The following is a 19,233-nucleotide window of genomic DNA, read 5'->3' on the forward strand; positions in this document are numbered from 1 at the left end:
AGAGCGTGAGGACACTGAGTCTGATGCTATTTATTAACAGGGGGAGGGTGTAAGGGTATCAGCCGTGTGGCAATGTGCCATAGACCAGGCGCTCCTGCAATGGTTTTCATGGCACTAAAAGGCATCAGGAGGTTTTGCCAGAGCAAATGGCAGACGCACCCTGGTGGGTACGGAGGAGTAGGAATAAGCACATGACCTTGATCCAACCTATAAAAATGAGGCAACCTCAGTGTTGGACCTGAGACCTCAGGGGACTGGGAATTAACTGGATTTTAAGAAAGTGAGTTTAGAGAGCCTTTGAAAGAGTCTCAAGGTACCTAGACTGCCTCTCAATCTGCGTAGAATTAAGGGGTGTGTCTCCATTACTCCTTCAATGGAAAAAGTCAGTATGTGTTACCAGTAAGCAATCATAACAAAGGATAACCAATGAGCCACTAACTCTTGGGTTGGCCCAAAAGTTCATTCGGGTTTTCCATAAAACGAACTTTTTGACCCACCCAATATTTGAATGGACTATTAAACTTATTTTAGCATATTTTATTGGCTATTATGAAAAACGTATCAAACCCACGCTATACACCTTGAGGAAGGCTGCCCTGAACAGCTAGGGTTCGTCTAGTCCTGGCCCTGCTGTGGAGTCGAGGATGAGTAGAAGCACACGGCTCTCAGATTTCTAAGTTTGGGAAGAGAATACTGGTCACCATCTTCTCCATGCAGCTACCAATGTCTGATGCCATTTATCCAAGTCCTAGGATGATGCTATTATACATCATGCTGGGAAGACAGTAGCTACACCACCACCCAAAAAAACTGTGTGACCAGCTCATGTCCAAGGTCTGGTACACAGTGTTCATAAAGTCTTTAGTTGGGTTCCAAGTAAAAACCAGGAGAGTCCTAGCAAGGCAAATCAGTTATTTCTCAGGCTTTCAGGTGTTCATGCATTTTGTGTGAAATAAAGCACTGAGTCTCAGTCATTTTTTTTTTTTTTTTTGCGTTACGCAGGCCTCTCACTGCTGTGGCCTCTCCCGTTGCGGAGCACAGGCTCCAGACGCGCAGGCTCAGCAGCCAGGGCTCACGGGCCCAGCCGCTCCGTGGCATGTGGGATCTTCCCGGACCGGGGCACGAACCCGTGTCCCCTGCATCAGCAAGCGGACTCTCAACCACTGGGCCACCAGGGAAGCCCTGTCAGTCATCTTTAAACTCATCAATTTCTTAAAATTTCTGCAGTTTCCCAAAGGTCTTTTTTTTGAATGGGCCATCAGAATGGACCATGGGGCCATGCTGGGTTTTTCTAGATTGAGTTTGGGCTTTTTTAGGTAGTAAGAGGGCTCAGAATTCTGAGCCTGCATACTCTTTCCATGGAAGCCCGTGGATGCGGGGTTCTGGCTCACTCCAAAGCTGTCCCGGCTTGGTCAGAAAGAGCTGGCCCAGGTGGAACCAGTGTGACAGCATAGTGCATGGAGCTTTTCCATCCCAGGTGGCACTGAGATATTATTAAAAATCCGAATTGTCTGAGGGCTTTGCCCTGCAACTATATACGTCACTCAGTCTGTATGTGGAATTGGCAGGAATGCCAAGTAGGTGTATGTTTATAAGAACCATAGGCTTCCATATCTGACTTTGTGAAGGTCCTCTGAACTATCTGAAGGTCTGAGTCCTACTAGATTTGTAAGAGAAATCTTAAAAGATGAAGAGGAGGCTAGGATAGGGCTTCCTGGGTCAAGGCATTTCATGATTATCCAGTTTCCCTGGAAATCAGCCCCTGGAAAAATCTTGGGTCAATAATAGCTGTTTCTCTATCAACACTTAACCACCCACTATGCATCCAAGTCAGTAATCCACCAGGAGAAATGAAATCATGAATCACTAATACATACCAAATTTAAAATTCTAATAACACCCATTCTAGATCAGCTTCTACTGAGTACAATTATACTAGCAGAAAAGAGTCTAAATCAACTGAAAGGGTTTTAAGAATTCTCTTCTATAAGCAATGGTCCAGTGAATTGACTCTTCTATGTCATCTAATCTATTTTTTCTATGTACCTCCAAACATAAACATGTCAGAAAGAAAACTAACCAAAAAAAAAAAATGAGGCTGGTGTGAGAAGAAACTGCTGATTACGGAGGTCGTCCGATTTCTGTGATACACAGACTAGGGCAGCGACAGCCGGCACCTTGGTGGGGCCTCCACTGAAAGCTGTTATTTGTGCTGTAGTGATTGCCAGGCAGCAGGGACCACCAAGTGACCAGCAATGACTGGGATGCAGGGTTTTGCGGAAGGGAGGCGGGCTGTGGAGCACAACCCGGAGGAACAAGCATATTTCTGCACAAATAACAACTCCAACACAGACTGTTTCAAGCAGTGGACCCGAATGAAACAAGCTTTCCATAACAAATGACTCACCAGAAGGAGTCAAGGTCACTGCTGGAGATTACCCAAGGTTTATTTGGAACGACACAGCACTGAAAACAGACTCGTTACAGGTGACTTGTGGATACAGCATACATCATATCTTATTTTCGGATGATCTCTGTGAAGATGAGTTGCATCAATAAAAAGAGGTGGAAATATATAGGAGCTTTTTGAAATAGTGTTCTTTGGGGGTGGATTTAAATGCCCCATCAGCTAGCCAGTCTCAGAAAGGCAGAAATTAAGACAATTTAGCTGCTGATACCCACTCGCCCACCTCCAGTCATGGTGGCCGGACATCCAGATCATCAGACTCTGCTTTCTCCAAAGGGGAAGCAGCTCCGACGTGCCGTTTAGTCATCGCATCCTGAAGAATGCACATTCTGAACACAGACACTGTCCACTGTTTTGGCAATGGGATGGCTGGTTTTGCCCAGAGGCAAAACTGCAACTGTGATTCCAGACGGAATAAGAGCAACGCATGTATCAATGACACAGAAGAGGCTAAAAGCTACAATGGCGAGGAGAGAGCGCAACTATGTATATGTAGCCTTGTGCATACACATAGATCCAGGAGTGATGAGAACTAGCTCGTGTGACTGTGTGTCCATATATAGAGAGAGAGGTGCTGGTAAAGAACAGTGACAACTTTTGCAGCAGTTTCGTTTTAAACACAGTAAATGTGAAAGGGAGAGAGAGAGAGAGCACGTGCTCACACCTGCACAGGGGAATAAGATAATCTCGTATTACAGGACAATTCGTCACGTCTTCTGCAGGGAAGCCACTCAATACCATACACTTGGTGCGGAGAAATTAAGGTTCTGGTCTGGAGAAAGCTACTTTAGAACTGGTGGGAGGGGGTCGAGTATACAAGTCTCCACAGCTTGGACAAAGCACAAACAAACCTGTTAGCAAGAACGTGGGAACCAGTGAAGACTTTTTCCTTAATTTACTTGTTTTTTTTTCCTCTAAACATTAGTTTGCACACATGCTTCATTGACACAGCCTTCCAAACTTTGTCTGGCATTGGTCTGCAAATCACTAAGAGTGTCATAGCAAAAGTGAACTCTTCAGGTTTTCACAAAGGTTTAAAAACCCAGTAATCAGGCTCTTTCTACAATACTTTTGGCCCTAATCCAGGCGCCGGGTGAAGTTCTCTGGAAAGAGGCCTTTGTACGTGGCGAGGTCTCTGTACTGAAGCCAGTCTGATTCCTTCACGCCTACCAGCCAGCCTGCATCCTGCAAGACGAAGACAGGGCTTTCAGAGTCCAACAAACTACTGGAAAAATCTGCATTGCCAAAGATTAATAAAATAATGGGTTTAATGAGCATTGTGGTCCTGCACGAGGATGACGCATTACATGTAAACAGGTGTGCTGACCTCAGGGGGAAGGCTTGTCTCAAATAAGTTGTTAGTTAAAAAAAAAAAGGAGTAAGCATTTGAAATTATTTTATGTATATTGTTAATTGAAGGTTAATATTATAATTTTGTATAAAGTATAGTTAATTGATGCTAACTGGATTATAACATAAGTCCTTAAGGAAGAGGAAAGAATTAGAATTATAGCCAGTGCAGGGAATTCCCTGGCAGTCCAGTGGTTAGGACTGCGTGCTCGCACTGCCGAGGGCCCGGGTTCAAACCCTGATCAGGGAACTAAGATCCCACAAGCCGAGCAGTGTGGGAGGGAGGGAGGGAGGGAGGAAGGAAGGAAGGAAGGAAGGAAGGGTTATAGCCAGTGCAAAGAGAGGAACACCGGGTGAAAACATCACACACAGGACCATTTCCTGTCCTGTGGATCACAGTGAAAAAAAGGCTTGAGGACCAGTGGGCTGGAATATAGTGCTGACAAGGCCATGGAAGGTCTTTTATTTCATCCTCAACCACTTGCTTATAAGAAGGAACTCTGTCTGCCAGCTCACATCATGTAACTGAAATAAACCACCATATACAAGGCTTACCAAATACTAACAGCTCGAAATGTGTTGCCTGGTATCACTATTGTGTTTGTTGTTTTTCAAGTTTATATAAACCACAAAGCTGTTTGATGTCATGACATTCTTGCTGGAAACATTTGTAGAGTCTTTGTAAATTACTCCTCATAAACATCTGTCCATCGTATAGGCGTGCCCTCACAAAAATGAAGCTAGTTAACCACGGGAAGTTTAAAGAACCCATCCGTGCATGGTCATATGGCATGGGAGACCAAACGTAAAACTGAGAAACAGAGGTTGCCATCTGCCCTTGGCCTTCTGGAGATAAGCAGAGTCTAGTTGGGAAAAGCTGAGCTGAAGGAACTATTTTAAACACACAGACCGTAGGAAGTGAAACGAGAGGGAAATGACTACCTTTATTATGTTAACCAATGCAGGAAAGAGATCTCACTTAAAATGAGGGATAGCCAGATTTAATCTGAACCAATCCCCAATATAGTTCAAGTACATCAGATAAAACAAGGTCTCAGAAATTAAATAAAGAAGCTGAATACATTCCCTTTGATATAATCTGAGACCATAAATTGATGCTGCTATATAGACAAGAAATATAAGCATTTAGACAGGCCAATTTTTGAAGGCAGAAAAAAATAACACTGAGAAAAAAATGATTCAATAAAGTAATTGATAAAATCCTAGCTGATGAGGAAAAGTGTCCTCTATAAAATTATGATGTTATGTATGTGAAGGACAAAGTTATACTTAGAGTAAAAGATGATAACTAAACAGTTTCTAAACCTCTAGTAGACATATAAAAGGTCATATTTTCCCCTCAAGTGTCTATATTTGACTTTATTTACAGCGGGTGAAAAATCTAATGGAGCCAAGTGGAGTCACACATTTTAAAATAGTTTCAATAAAAACAAAAATAAAGGGCTGGCATAAACCCATAATCAAGATATACTCCAACACATACATTCTGAAATGCAACTTATAAAGTGAAGAATCATAGTTAATATCAATATTTAGTGAGGAAAACATAGAAAATTAAACTTTAACTGCTTAAAACATGTGGTAGACTAAAGATTTCCAGTTTTGGTAGTGGCAAAATAGCTGGTATCAGACAAATGCTTTTGCATAGAACAGTTATAAACACTAGAACAACTATATATTTATATGTAGTTATATATACATATGCATACAGAAATGCAACTATTTATATTTAGAAATGACAGCTATAAAATATAAGTTTATATATTAGAATTTTACAAATAACGGAGTTGTGCATGTATAACAACTATTTGCAGGCACTGAGAATGACCGAAAGCAGGTAGAAATTGGGGGATATTTAACCCTTGAAACTGCATTGGGTGAGATCTGTTAATAGAGCTTTCTCCCTGAGGATCAGCCTCAGTCTGTGTGATGCAGGGCATTCAGAGGAGCACTTTAATGGAGAATATCTTGAAAGAGAGAACTACAGAGAACTACTATCTTGAAAGAGAGACCTACTAAGAAATTTAAAGCAGCTATTGTAACTCGGTTCAAGTACTTAAACTGAAAGATGGTAATAATGAGAACAGATAGGAAAATCTCAGCAAAACCCAGAAACCATATAAAAGAAAACACAGAAATTATAGACCTGTGTAAGTAATATCTGAAATTAAAAATTCCCAAGATCAGATTAACAACAAATTCAAAGCGGCAGAAGAAAGGATCACTGCACTCGAAGAAGATCAATGGAAATTATCCAATGTGAGTACAAAGAGGAGTAAATACTGAACAAAAAACCCCAGAGTCTTAGACATCAAGAAGTCCAACATAAATATAATTAGAGACAGAGGAAAAAGAGGGAAAAATTAGAAAATAATAGCCAAAAATCTTCCAAATGTAATAAAAAAAATCAAGATACAAGTCTAAGGAGCTCATGAACCCCAAGCATGAAACCTATTAAAAAAAAACACGTAAGCACATTATAGCTGAATTGATGAAAACCAAAGATACAGAGAAATTCTAAAAAGTACTCAGGTGTATACTGAGTATACACAGTGTATACTGAGAAACAAGGTTAAACAAATCACAGCTGACTTCTAATATAAATAGGAGAGAGCAGAAAACAATGGAGCAACATCTTTATAGAGTTGAAAGGACAAAAATACAACTCAGAATTCTTCCTCTAGTGAAAAATCTTTAAAAATGAACATGAATAAAGGCATCAAATAAACGTCACGTAAACAAATGCTGAGAGGATTTACTGCTAGAAGATCAGCGCTCTAGGACTCAGTTTTTCAATTGGAAAGGAACTGAGACCAGATGGAAACTCGGATCTATAGGAAGAAATCAGAGCACTGGAAATGGCAAACATGTTGGTAAATATAAAAGACTAGCTTTTTTTCTCTTTATTTCTTTAAAAGATAACTTATGGTTAATGCAAATATATATATAAATTTATATTTTATAATATATTTATAAGTATAAACTATATTTTATATATATTTTACATATTTTCATAAGTTTATAATGAGGTTTTTAATGATTTTCAGATACCTAGACACTTTTGCCTGATATTGGTACTTTATGCTTTGTCATCTATTTGTATTAAAAATATATATATAATAGCATCCCAATAGCATCCCAAAAGAAGGGTCCTAAAAATCTAGTTAGTGATGCTGTGACCTTAAGCCCTTTTCAGAGCTGTCACACAGCATCTCAGAAGGTAGAATGTCTTCAGGAAGTCACTGTGCCCACCTGACTCTCAGGAAAAACCAATACAGCCTGCAGTACCTTCCACTCTCATCCTTTACCTGGTCAGCTTCCGAATCTGAGGGTACCACCAACACCACGTCACCCCTTTGTAAGGTAAGCTCATCAGAATTTGCTGCCTCGAAATCATGCAGTGTTTCCACCTGCAAAAGATTGTAAGAGAACCGATTCATTTTAGAAAGAAAAGGAGATGTAAAATTAAAGTCTCTCAGCCAGATTATCAGCAGCCTCTCTAAGAAGCATCTCCAAGCTGGATAAAATAGGATGAAGATGAGTCACACCCCAAGGAGGAAGGCCGCTGAAGACAGGAAAGAAATCCTAATCTCTGTTTACTTAAAATATCCGAGTCTTACAGACTGATACTGAGGCCACTTGAATGTCTATTTAGTAAAGCAATGCCTTCTGCAAGAACTAAAATGTAGTGCATTAATGAAATTTTAATTCATCATATTTTTGTTAGAGATTTGCATCGTATTGTCATCAATGTTTTGTTACTGTTTTTTAACCTGAAGTAAAGATACCTAGTGAAAAGTTCCTCTAACCCCAGCTTCTGTAAAATAATAATTGAGAGCTTGCATGTTATATAGGAATTACTAATTAAGCCTGTGATCAATTTCTTTATAAGCAAACTTCCTTCCCTATCTTACCCATTAAACCATGACAATCTGTTTCTTTTGCTTCTCTCTTTTTCTGGTTTTTAACTGAAATATACTTGACATGTGACATTGTATAATTTAAGGTATACACCGTGTTAAGTTGATACATTTATATATGGTAATATGATTGCCACTGTAGCCATAGGTAGCTCCTGATCAGGTTACATAACTATCATTTCTTTTTAGTGGTTGGGTTAATTAAGTTCTAGTCTCTTAGCAGGTTTGATGACTATAATACAACAGTGTCATCTATATTCACCATGGATTAGATCTCTAGGTCTCCTTTACTACTTGCTGCCAGTTTGCATCTTTTAACAACACCTGTCTTAACCCACCACCCTTCTTTCCCTTTTTTTGGAAAGATTTCTTTAAAATTTGATTATAGAAAAATTTTTTAAAGCAAAAGGAGAAAGAGTACTATAATGAACCCCCATGGACTCATCACCCAGCTTGGATAATGATTCAGTCACGGCCAGTTTTCTCTCTCCCATATCCCTCGCCTCAATCCCACTGCCAAGATTAAACACCTGGCTTTGAAGTTGCGTGTTTTGCATACAGAATCATAACATGTCAGAGCTGGAAATGACCACCAAATTCATTTTTCTGATGAGAAAACTGAAGCCTGGAGAGAGCGGGTAAGTGCAAGTCCCCAGCTCACACTGCAGCTAGTGGGCAAAGCCAGGGAGGGACCCAGTCAGGCCTGGCTTTGCATGGCACCTGTCCCCTTGATTTCATGTCCTCTTCTTTTTTGTGTGTGTGTGGTACGCGGGCCTCTCACTGTTGTGGCCTCTCCCGTTGCGGAGCACAGGCTCCGGACGCGCAGGCTCAGCGGCCACGGCTCACGGGCCCAGCTGCTCCATATGGGATCTTCCTGGACCGGGGCACGAACCCGTGTCCCCTGCATCGGCAGGCGGACTCTCAACCACTGCGCCACCAGGGAAGCCCTCATGCCCTCTTCTTAAAACAGAACCCAGTGGGACACATGTCCTCACTGGCCACAAGTCTAGCTTTTTTCTCCACATTAATTCATTCATCAATCCCACCTGGACCCACTGGAGGTGACAAGGTAGCAGTTACTTTCTAATGAGCAGAGAGAGAAGAAGAGGATTCTACTCAATCCCACCCCGACAAACACACAGAGAGTTAATACTTTTTAAAAGACAAAGAGCTGAATTAGGAAATGCAAAATCAAACATGCAAATTAACATTCCAACTATATTCTGTTAGGTAGGATTATCTGCCTTTAACCCCTGGCTTAAACTAGGGTATTAGACTTAAGTATTAGGTATTTACTGGGTTTTTGGTATGTACCCTTCCATTTATGAAGACTTTAGTAGCCATTTGATGGCATCTCTGAGCAAAACCTTCTTGCCATTATTTTTTATCCTTATCGTAGAAGCCCATTAAGATAGCTATTAACTTTCAAAATATTTATTGACTCCCTACTCTGTGCCATGCACTACAACAAGGTGCCAGAGCTGACTGAACGATTCATGTATCCTGCCCTCTATGGGGAACCAGATGAGCACACGGATGATTTCAAGCCCTGGGCTCTAGGGGGAGCTCGGGAGAGCACACCCATTCACTACCAAGAAGAAATCCACCCATTCACTACCAAGGGGCATATCATTTACCCTGTAGCGGACTTTCTTTAATTACTGGTTGTTAAAATATGGAAAGACATGACTGTGGTTCTTGTAGCCCAGCAGCTTGGAAACCTTGCCATGTTACAACGGGATGTGGGAATAAAGCCTAAGGCAGTCAGAGAACAAATACATATAGCAAAAAGATTAAAAATCAGACAACCACATTTGCACAAAAGGACCTCAAAGCAAAGGAAGGACAAATGGCCACCAGATTAAGAAATAACAAATGTTAAGAGATCTGAAACACATTTCTCCTTTTTAAAAGAGAATCAGCTTTAATTTAAGTAAAACTGTATCGCAGGTCATAGAGAACTGAAAATATATTTAAAAATCAGGTGTGGCACTTCAAATGTATCCCTTTGTGCAGATAAGACAACCAAACGTACAAGCTTTTGAACTAAACAATGAACCTCGGTTAACTGCAAATCAAATGCAACACAGTTCTCAAGTAGGGCTAAATTTAATTATACTCTGTTCTCCATCCAAAGTGACAGATTTTTCTATTACATTTTCCTGACATTGAATAAAATCAGGAAAAAAAAGAAAAAGAAAAAGAAGAAATGTTAAGACCTTGTAGAGGAAGCCGGGAGGCCCTTCCTGGAGGGCCTCGCTTGCAGAGGGGGCGGCCGGCTGGGAGGCCTTGCCCGCCTCCTGCTCCTCCGAGGCCAGCGCTGGTGTCTCGCCGGTGGAGCCTGGAAGAGCCGCGTCAGCAGTTGCCTCCTTGGACTCTGCACCCACGATCTCTTCGTGTTCTCCCTCCCCTTCATTGTTGGAGGCGGGCTCTATGACCACCGAGGGGATGACCTTCTCCTAAAGGAAGAAAAATGTGGCTGGCAGCGACTGGGAAAGAAGACTTCTGTACCCTCCAAGAGCGGCCACTACCCCACCCCACGCTGCCTGGCTCCACTGTCCCCACCTCCCCCATCCAGCTAAATGCCTGCTGTTCCCTTATTCTGGCCTTTGGCCCTTCCACCTGTGGGACCTTCCTCCCGACATGGCTTCCTTTCTATCTCTCCTGAGACAGAAGCCCTTAGTAGGACTAATTTCCGGATTCTTGAACAACCAGGCAGTTTGGTAAGAGTGAGGTTACTAGGGAAACTGGGAAGTGGGATAGGAGGCTCTGGGGAGAGAGGTCGAGTCACCATGGGGGTGGGGGGACAATCCTGAAAGGGGATGTAGTAGGACTCCAAGGATGCTCTCATTTTCGCAGTGGTCTGTTCTTGTTTTTTTTTTTCTTTTTTTTTTGCGGTGCGCGGGCCTCTCACTGCTGTGGCCTCTCCCGTTGCGGAGCGCAGGCTCCGGACGTGCAGGCTCAGCGGCCATGGCTCACGGGCCCAGCCGCTCCGCGGCATGTGGGATTTTCCCGGACCGGGGCACGAACCTGTGTCCCCTGCATCGGCAGGCGGACTCTCAACCACTGCGCCACCAGGGAAGCCCCTCGTTCTTGTCCCACTGAATAGTAACCCTCGCTTGAAACTGACATGTCACCTCCTGTGACTGCTTTTCTCCTTGAAACCATATTGTTGGTAAAGATCTGGTGGCCCGTGTTTGGAGATAATCTGCCTGTCCTTTGCTTGTTGATTATCACCAGAGCCCACGCTGCAGTGACAACTTGAGGGATGACAAGTCCCACCAACCACTCTAAGTACTGTGTTGTCTGGGGGAAAAGCAGAGCCAGAGGATCAAGATCTCTCTTTCATTTTTTAACAAAGATAAGCACTGAGGGGAATTTCGCTAGCATAATGGAAGCCTGGAGATCAAGTTTGATACATCCTCAGGTATCAGCGGACACAGGCACCTCCATTCTTCAATTTGGAGAAAACAATACGCTCTTTCAACAAGCGTAGCGATACGTACAGGAATATGCCTGGCATTGTGACAAAGAATCTACGGAAAAAACAGCACATACGTTTGAGTTATCTCTCTAAGTAGTACTGCTACCTGCTGTTTGAAGGGATCATCCAATTTCAAGCTTTAAGTAACTCTGGAGAGATTATTGGAAATTTATCATGAGTAAAATCATCAGGGAAAAGCAAAGCCTCCCATTAAACCAACGCTTCACTGTTTCTACTTAGAAGAGCAAGAACATGGGCTTGAGAAGAGCTGTCTTGCTTTGGCTCCTGGGTTTGAGGCTCCACATTAGGAATGTCTGCATTTGTTGCCTTTGAGTGTTTCTCTGAAGAAATGAAGAACTTAGGTGACTCCAACTTCATGTATGTATCAACGGCCCATTTTCTTTTGAAAGTGCAGCACAGGGGTGGGCTTTTGGTGAAAGCAGCCTAATGGTGAGTTTGGGGCACTCTAATAAAAATAATGACCACAACATAGTAATTACAGTAATATGATATAACTACTAATACGGGCTTCTCACCATGTGCCTGGCACCTGGCTAAGCGCTTTGTGGCTGTTTTCTCACTGCATCCAACAACCCTGTGTTTGTTCTATCATATTCTCTTCCTCCTTCCCCCATTCCCATCCTTTTCACTGTGCTTCACTCCTTTTCTCCATCACGTTATTCCACGGTTTCCTTTGCCCCTACCTGTGCTTAAGCCCAGTCCGCCAGAGCAATAGGGGCCCGTGTGGAGCCTCACAATGCTGATACTGAGAGAATGCTGAGGCCACTCTTCCTGAGAATTGAGTATTTCGTTTTGGTGGAGTGCAATGCCACAGAATGGCTACCAACTGTCCACAACTCCACATCCAAAAGACGTACCACCATTAACCATCAGACAGAGGATTTCAATGGGTGTTATCTCCCTAGAACCTCCATTTACTAGGACATGTACCTGAGTTGCTGCCGCTTCTGTTTCTACCGGTTGAGGTCTGTCACCATCTACAGCCTCTGTGGCTTCGGTGTCAATCTTGGCCTCCTCTGAACTTGCTCCTTCTCCAGCAGGAAGAGTCACCTCCTCTGTCTCTGCTTCCCCCACGGGGGCCCCCTCGGCTGCCGGCACCAAGGTCCCAGCCGTCACATCAGCATCCGTTGCAGGGATGAGCTGTAAACCAGAAACCAAACAGGCCGTGTCTGTCTCCACGGGCCTCGGTAAGAGTCAGACTCAGCCCTTTCACGTCTCTCCCCTCCGCTGAGGCCATCAGACTTCCAGGATGTCTTTGTCATGTCCTGAAGTCCCGGACGCAGGTACACAAGAGTCTGCCATTTGCTCCACAAGACCCTGACTCCTCTCCCTCCTGGCCCCCAACAATGCTGCATTCCTCAGCTTTCCTTGCAGTTGGGTGGAGCACATGGAATTTGAATGGAAGTGACACATGCCACTCCTGAGACATGGCTTTTAAGGTGTGTGTGGTCCCCTCCTCAAGCTCTTTCTAGCTCTGTTGGCTGAAAGCAGAGGGCGGCAAGGCTGTAGAGGCTATCTGAGTGATGAAATGGAAGGGGGCCGGGCCCAATACTACCTGGGTCATGGAAGAAAGCCACTTAAAAGTACCCTCATCACACAAGGTCAGAATTTAGAAAAACTGTAGTTTAGTATGAACTTTCAAATCTTCATGGGGAAAGGTCCCAGAAGCTACAGTCATGAAAAAAAAAAAAAAATTAGGAACTTTCTCAATGAGACCTCTTGAGAATGAAGGGAAAATCATTTTTGTCATCAAATATGCAATATAATCCAAAAATCAAATCAGACTTTGGGTCCTTTACTGAGAAAGGCAAGACAGAAAAAAAGAGAATTTTGTTTCTAAGGTTGGAACGCAGTCAGAAGAGCTTTAAATAGTATTTAAAACTTGTAATAATGAAATAAAGTGCAATCAGAAGTTTTAGTTTTGCACAGATTGGCTGTGGAGTCCAAGTCTGGAACAAGACTCTCACATCAGTTTGGCAGACGTGATTTGAGAAGTTCACATTGGAAAGACTGAGAAAGAAGGAGAATTGTAGCTTGATCTTATATAATACACTCAGGACGCATCTTTCAAAAACTGATGTTGCTAGCTGATGGGATTAGCATTAGCCATTCCTTTTCTTTATTGAATAAATTCTACCCAGTCTGTCCTACTAAGTTAGGAAACCTCTGATATCGCGGATATTAACTGTCAAACCCAGAATACTGAAAAGGGTGATGGAGAGTGCCTGCCAATCGGGCCTCAGAAATGGGACATGGAGATTCTGAGCTACACACCTACAGTCACAGCCGGGCATTTTTTAAAATACCAACTTTCTTCTGACTCAAATTTACTTTTATTTATAAAAATAACCCATTGCAGTATACACACTACTAAATAGAAATTAGATAACCAACAAGGACCTACTGTATAGCACAGGGAACTATACTCAGTATCTTGTAACAATCTATAAAGGAGAAGAATCTGAAAAAGAATACACACACATATATATGTATAACTGAATCACTTTGCTGTACACTGGAAACTAACACAACATTGTAAACAAACTATACTTCAATTAAAAAAAAGAAAAATAGGGCTTCCCTGGTGGCACAGTGGTCGAGAGTCCGCCTGCCAGTGCAGGGGGTGCGGGTTCGTGCCCCGGTCCGGGAAGATCCCACATGCTGTGGAGCGGCTGGGCCCGTGAGCCATGGCCGCTGAGCCTGCGTGTCCGGAGCCTGTGCTCCGCAACGGGAGAGGCCACAGCAGTGAGAGGCCCGCGTACCGCAAATAAATAAATAAATAAATAAATAAATAAATAAATAACCTGTTGCAGAATACATTTTTCTGCAACATTTTACTTTAGAAATGAAAAATAATGCCAACGGTGGAGTATTTGTTATAAGTGTTACTCATATTCTTAGAAATTTACTTCCCTCTCTTAGGAGAATTTCCTATTACGAGAATTTGGCTCTCCACGCGGTATGCAATGATCCAAAATGCAGCCACTGGCCATGACATGGCATTTATTTATTTTTTCTACTCTGGCATTAAATCACATGACTTCAGAAAAGTAATCCTTCTACCTGAATTGTAATATACTTATTTAAGATGAACTATAAACGTTGATAATTACTGAAGTGGGGTAACAGGTACAGGGGGATTTATATTTAGCTGAATGACTGAAAATTCCTATAATAAAAGTTAATTTAAAAATTTAAGAGAATTGCATCTCTTGTTTTACATAAACGGGTCTTTTTATGTATATGTTTGTTACCATTGTTAAAAGAGTAATACTCAGAATATATATTAGGACGGCATCTTAATTCTAAGAAGAGTAATGAACAACTGCTCTTAGCTTTACTGTTGGAGAAACCAACAAGCTCTCTCCAGGATCCTAAGGACCTAATGAATTTTCTTCCTCATCGGAAACTATATATAAAGACAATGTGCATGCAATGAACTTACGAGCTCAAATGTAGAAAACAAGTTGTATTGTCATCATTCTAAGTTATGTATGCTTTCTATCTGTCTGGAAAAATCACACCTATGGAGTGAACATCCCCCTGGTTTCAACAGCTTTGAACCAGATGGGCTCTATGCTATGCAGACAGCATGGGCAAGCAGTGAATACCACTACATACACACATACACACAGACACAGTGTTACAGATCAAAAAGCAGCCATTATGGTATTGACAGGCTACTCCTCCAAGTTATCATACATAAACCCTTCCTTACATACATGTTCCAAGCACATACTATTAGTAATTGGATTTTACTCTCAACTGGATTGATATATCTCCCGAAGAGAATATATTTTTGTGAAGTATTGATGGGGTTACCAAAAGTAATTTTTTAACTCGATACAAATAGAATGTTAATAATGAGTCCCTGATTTATCTCTATGGCTCTCTATAATTATCAGTTTGGTTGTACCCGATTTTACTAGTGCAAGATATACATGTTATCACCTCTCCTTTGTTAAATAATTTTAATAGGCATCCTCATTGGCTAGATCTGATTTACACCTGACAGGGTGGTTGCAGCGATGCCGGCCACCAGCAGGTGGAGACCAAGGGCTCTTGTCTGTCTGCTCTGAGGTCCGCGGACCTCAAAGGAACAAATAGCCCAGCTTTAGCATGTCAGCAATTTACCTGATCCCTGTCACACACACACAAAAAGGGATGGCGCAGGTGGAATATTGTTGATAAGAATGACGGCAGATATAAGTCACCAAAATATTGAAAGTAACAATGCTAATAAAGACAAGGTGCTAAGGAAATGGCACTGACTAGAGAGGAAAAGCCAAACACTTGGAAAGGGAAGAAATGATCACTCCTCCATCCTTCTCTGAGTCCATTAGAAATGAATTCCTGGGCCTCCCTGGTGGCGCAAGTGGTTGGGAGTCCGCCTGCCGATGCAGGGGATACGGGTTCGTGCCCCGGTCTGGGAGGATCCCATATGCCGCGGAGCGACTGGGCCCGTGAGCCATGGCCGCTGGGCCTGCGCATCCGGAGCCTGTGCTCCGCAACGGGAGAGGCCACAACAGTGAGAGGCACACATACCGCAAAAAGAAAAAAAAAAAAAAAAAAAAGAAATGAATTCCTATTTCTCTAGCTGAAATTAACACTCTGATTTTACAGACCTTAAGAACATTATAGAAACAGAGAAGTTCGTCGCCACCTGTACTCCCTTGTATCTTTCTGCCTCTGTCCGACACTCCTCTGAAAAATCAAGGATGCCCTGATCCTCACCTTATGTCTGGAATCTGTGCCATATTTTCTTCTCTTACCAAAATATTTCCAGTGCATATTTACTGACTGCAATAATAGAACAACATAAAAATACAATGGAAAATAGAATCCATTTGCTCAGATTAGGTGTTAGCTCTAGATAAATCAAGAACAGATTAAAAAGGTTTTCGGCGACAGAGTTATCCCTCTATGCTTATTTTTATGCATTCCAATGTTAGCTAATGTAGACTTAGCCTCTAAATTTAGTCTTTCCTAGACTCTAGACACCTGCAAACACAATAACTAATGACTGTATTTTCTGTGTTTTTTTTTAAAGGGAGACCAGAGTATTGAAACTACTGAAAGTATTTCAAGCCTTTGATATTCAACGTTACTAAATTTTTCTCTTCACTACACATTTTAAGAGAAACACTATTATCTTATCTTCTGCCAAAACTGTACTATCTGTTCACCAAATAGATTTATGGTGGGAAATCATCTGATGCAAAAGGAGACTAAAAACAATTCTCCCTACCCTCAGGTTGTTTACCGTATCCACAAGGTCTGTGAATCACATGCACCTATTGCCAATTTGCACATTAGTCACACAGAAATCACAGGGGTCTGCAGGGGACTTTCTCTGAGAAGGTGAGCGGTTCTCACTTTATCACACTGTATAGATCTTACTGCCTTTTAATCTTCTGCCTCAAACAATCCCGTTGGTGGAAAGCAATATGGTCATGGCATGCGTGGCAGGGTCTTTTCAAACACCTATGTGCCTTAGCGAGATTTCCTGCAAGCGGAATGAAATGAATGCAATGCAACAATGGCCCCCACATCCTGCACAGCAGGGGAACACAGTGGGTGACAGAAACTAACCAGTCCCTCTGGGCGATGGTGCCCTAGAAACAGGTCAACAAGGGCTGAGACCCCAGATAAGAGCTGTGTTGGCTGCAGGAGAATTTGTAATCTGCAGGCTTTGTGTAATTTATTGATTTATTTTATTCATTCATTGTTTGTTTTCTTGGCAATATTAGCTCTGAACAATGCCTGAAAAGCAGCTTGCCAACTGTGTAACTGATCTGGATGAGGAAAAGTGAAGAGATGCCCTAGTATGAAATTCCTATAGGGTAGGCCATCTGAAAATAGGTATTTTTTCTGCATAAAAAAATAATAGAAACCATGGTTTTCAAAATAATAAAGTAAATAACTTATGGTACCATTTTGATATATTTATTTTTATTCATTTTCTGTGCATATAGGGACTTTGTTTATTTTAGAACACATGGATTGTGCTTCGTGGAAAAATTATATTAGTGGATATATAATACTTTGTTTTTTCTATTTAACAGTTTATTTAACAGTTCTCCTATAATTGAACACTAGCTGGTTTCTAGTTTGTGTGTATGTGTGTTAATACAGTATAGTTTCTTTTTAAAATTTTAGTATTTTTATTAAATAACTTGAGCTCTTGACTTGTCCGAAGATGCAAGCATTTGTATGAAAACACAGGATTCTCTTCAGGATCCATTTTAAAGAAAAGCTTAAGAGGCAGCTAGAGAAGAGAAGGTCCCTATACTAAGACACAGTCTGGTGGACGGTACTCCTCCTCACATAAACTACACTTAAAACATGGCAGGTCATAATTCCCCTTCAGCAAGACTGTAGTGTGAGCTCTCCCATGGAACACCACGCCTCCAATGCTGTTCCCTTCAAAGGTTGCCCCTGGTATTACAAACTTCATTTGATAATCTATACGTTTCCTTTCTAATAAAGGAATTTAGTGGGTTTTTCTCCCCCTGACCTTCAGCTCAATCATCTTTTTCTCTTGCCTGCAGTCCCATCATAAGCCTTTAGCAGCCTGGTCCCAGGGCAACTGAGCCGTTGGCAGCAGGGTTGCCATGGCAACATCTGTCCAATTTAGCTCCATACTTTCTTTAAAACTTAAGATCTCCCGCTGAAATGCCAAAGTTAAGGAATTTGGGGGTTAATTTGGCCTTTAAGGTCATAGCAGAATATCCAATAATGATACACATTAAATTATTAAGGTTTTAGTTAGAGATTCATTGGCAAAGTGTGTGGGAGAAATGCACAGGAAAGGTGGATTAATCTTTATAAGCAAAGGTAAATATTGTGCGTTGCACACTCTCAGAGACTGGGACGTAAGCACGTATTAGTTTCAGAAGTAGCCACAAAACACAACGGGGATTGCAAAGAGCTTGTTAAAGAGGCTCTTTAGAAAACGCCTTTACTGCACAATAAACATTTCACCCTGCCTGGCTATGGTATCTTTGAGCATTTGCTGCCACTGCTCTAACTGCCTTCTAGTGAGTAGGCTCAGGCTGGGGTTAGCAGAAGGCAGAGGCAGGGCTGCCAGACACACCCAGAGACTAAACCAAAAGATGGAGATCTGCAAATCACCTAAATGTCATCATGCTCTGCTGGCAAAACTCCCAACCGAGACCCTGCCAAGAACCACAGGCATGTCCTTGGGCAACCTGTGACTCAGCCAGATGGCAGTCGGAGGCCTGAATCTTGAAGAAAGGTAAGCAGGTGACTGTCACATGTGGAAGACCCAATTGCCTACCCTCTGGTATGACAGCCTTTGACTAGTCCCTGGACTCGGTAAGTAAAACACCCCATGCTGATCTGTCGCCCCATTTGCCTAGCAAATAGAAGCTGGAAAATAAGACATGATTCAAGGGCGCTCTCATTACAAAGGATTTGGAAATCCTTAACTGCTTAATGTAGTAAATTGTAGATTTTTGAGAGCAGGAAGAGAACATATTGTGTGTCAAACACAACTTGTAAGGGAGAGATGAGAAAACTGGTAGAGAACAAGAAAATGATTTCCCAAGGCCACCTCACTGGTGAGCCATGGAGCTAAGAGTCTCCAGACTCTTGATTCAGGGATCTTTCCAATACATCCCCTTAGATCCTTGCTTTGCAGCAAAGTGGAGGATTAGGATACCCACTGTCTCTGAGAAGCTCAAGGTTGGGCTCTACAAGCATTTCTATTTCTTTTCGACCCTTCAGCTCCACATCAGGAATATGCACCAAGTCGAAGCACTGGTTGGAGTAAGTCCTGGTGTCAGCGTGCAGGGATTTCAGCCCAGTTGTGACCCTGTTGGCTTTAGATTGGTCTGTAAATGTACTTTTATAAAAATCTGCTCTTTTGAAAAATACAGCATCTGGAGTAGTTATGAGATGAATACCTATGGATTAAAATGTCAGGATTTGCATTTCATGTCATCACT

At 42.1% G+C, this 19,233-nt stretch overlaps 1 protein-coding gene across 2 annotated transcripts in view; it reads right to left on the minus strand.

Moving 5' to 3' along the window:
* Positions 1-3,544: 3,544 nt before the first annotated feature.
* The window catches only part of AMPH (amphiphysin), a 172,476-nt gene continuing 156,787 nt past the window's right edge, over positions 3,545-19,233 (minus strand). For both annotated transcript variants that reach the window (XM_060107895.1, XM_060107894.1), the window contains 4 exons: positions 12,194-12,403; positions 9,978-10,217; positions 7,147-7,248; positions 3,545-3,652 (listed from right to left, as the gene is read on the minus strand). In XM_060107895.1, coding sequence (XP_059963878.1) covers positions 3,545-3,652; positions 7,147-7,248; positions 9,978-10,217; positions 12,194-12,403 — 660 coding nt within the window. The remainder of the gene's footprint in view (positions 3,653-7,146; positions 7,249-9,977; positions 10,218-12,193; positions 12,404-19,233) is intronic.

This window comes from Mesoplodon densirostris, chromosome 9, assembly GCF_025265405.1.
Source record: "Mesoplodon densirostris isolate mMesDen1 chromosome 9, mMesDen1 primary haplotype, whole genome shotgun sequence".
Lineage (NCBI taxonomy): Eukaryota > Metazoa > Chordata > Mammalia > Artiodactyla > Ziphiidae > Mesoplodon > Mesoplodon densirostris.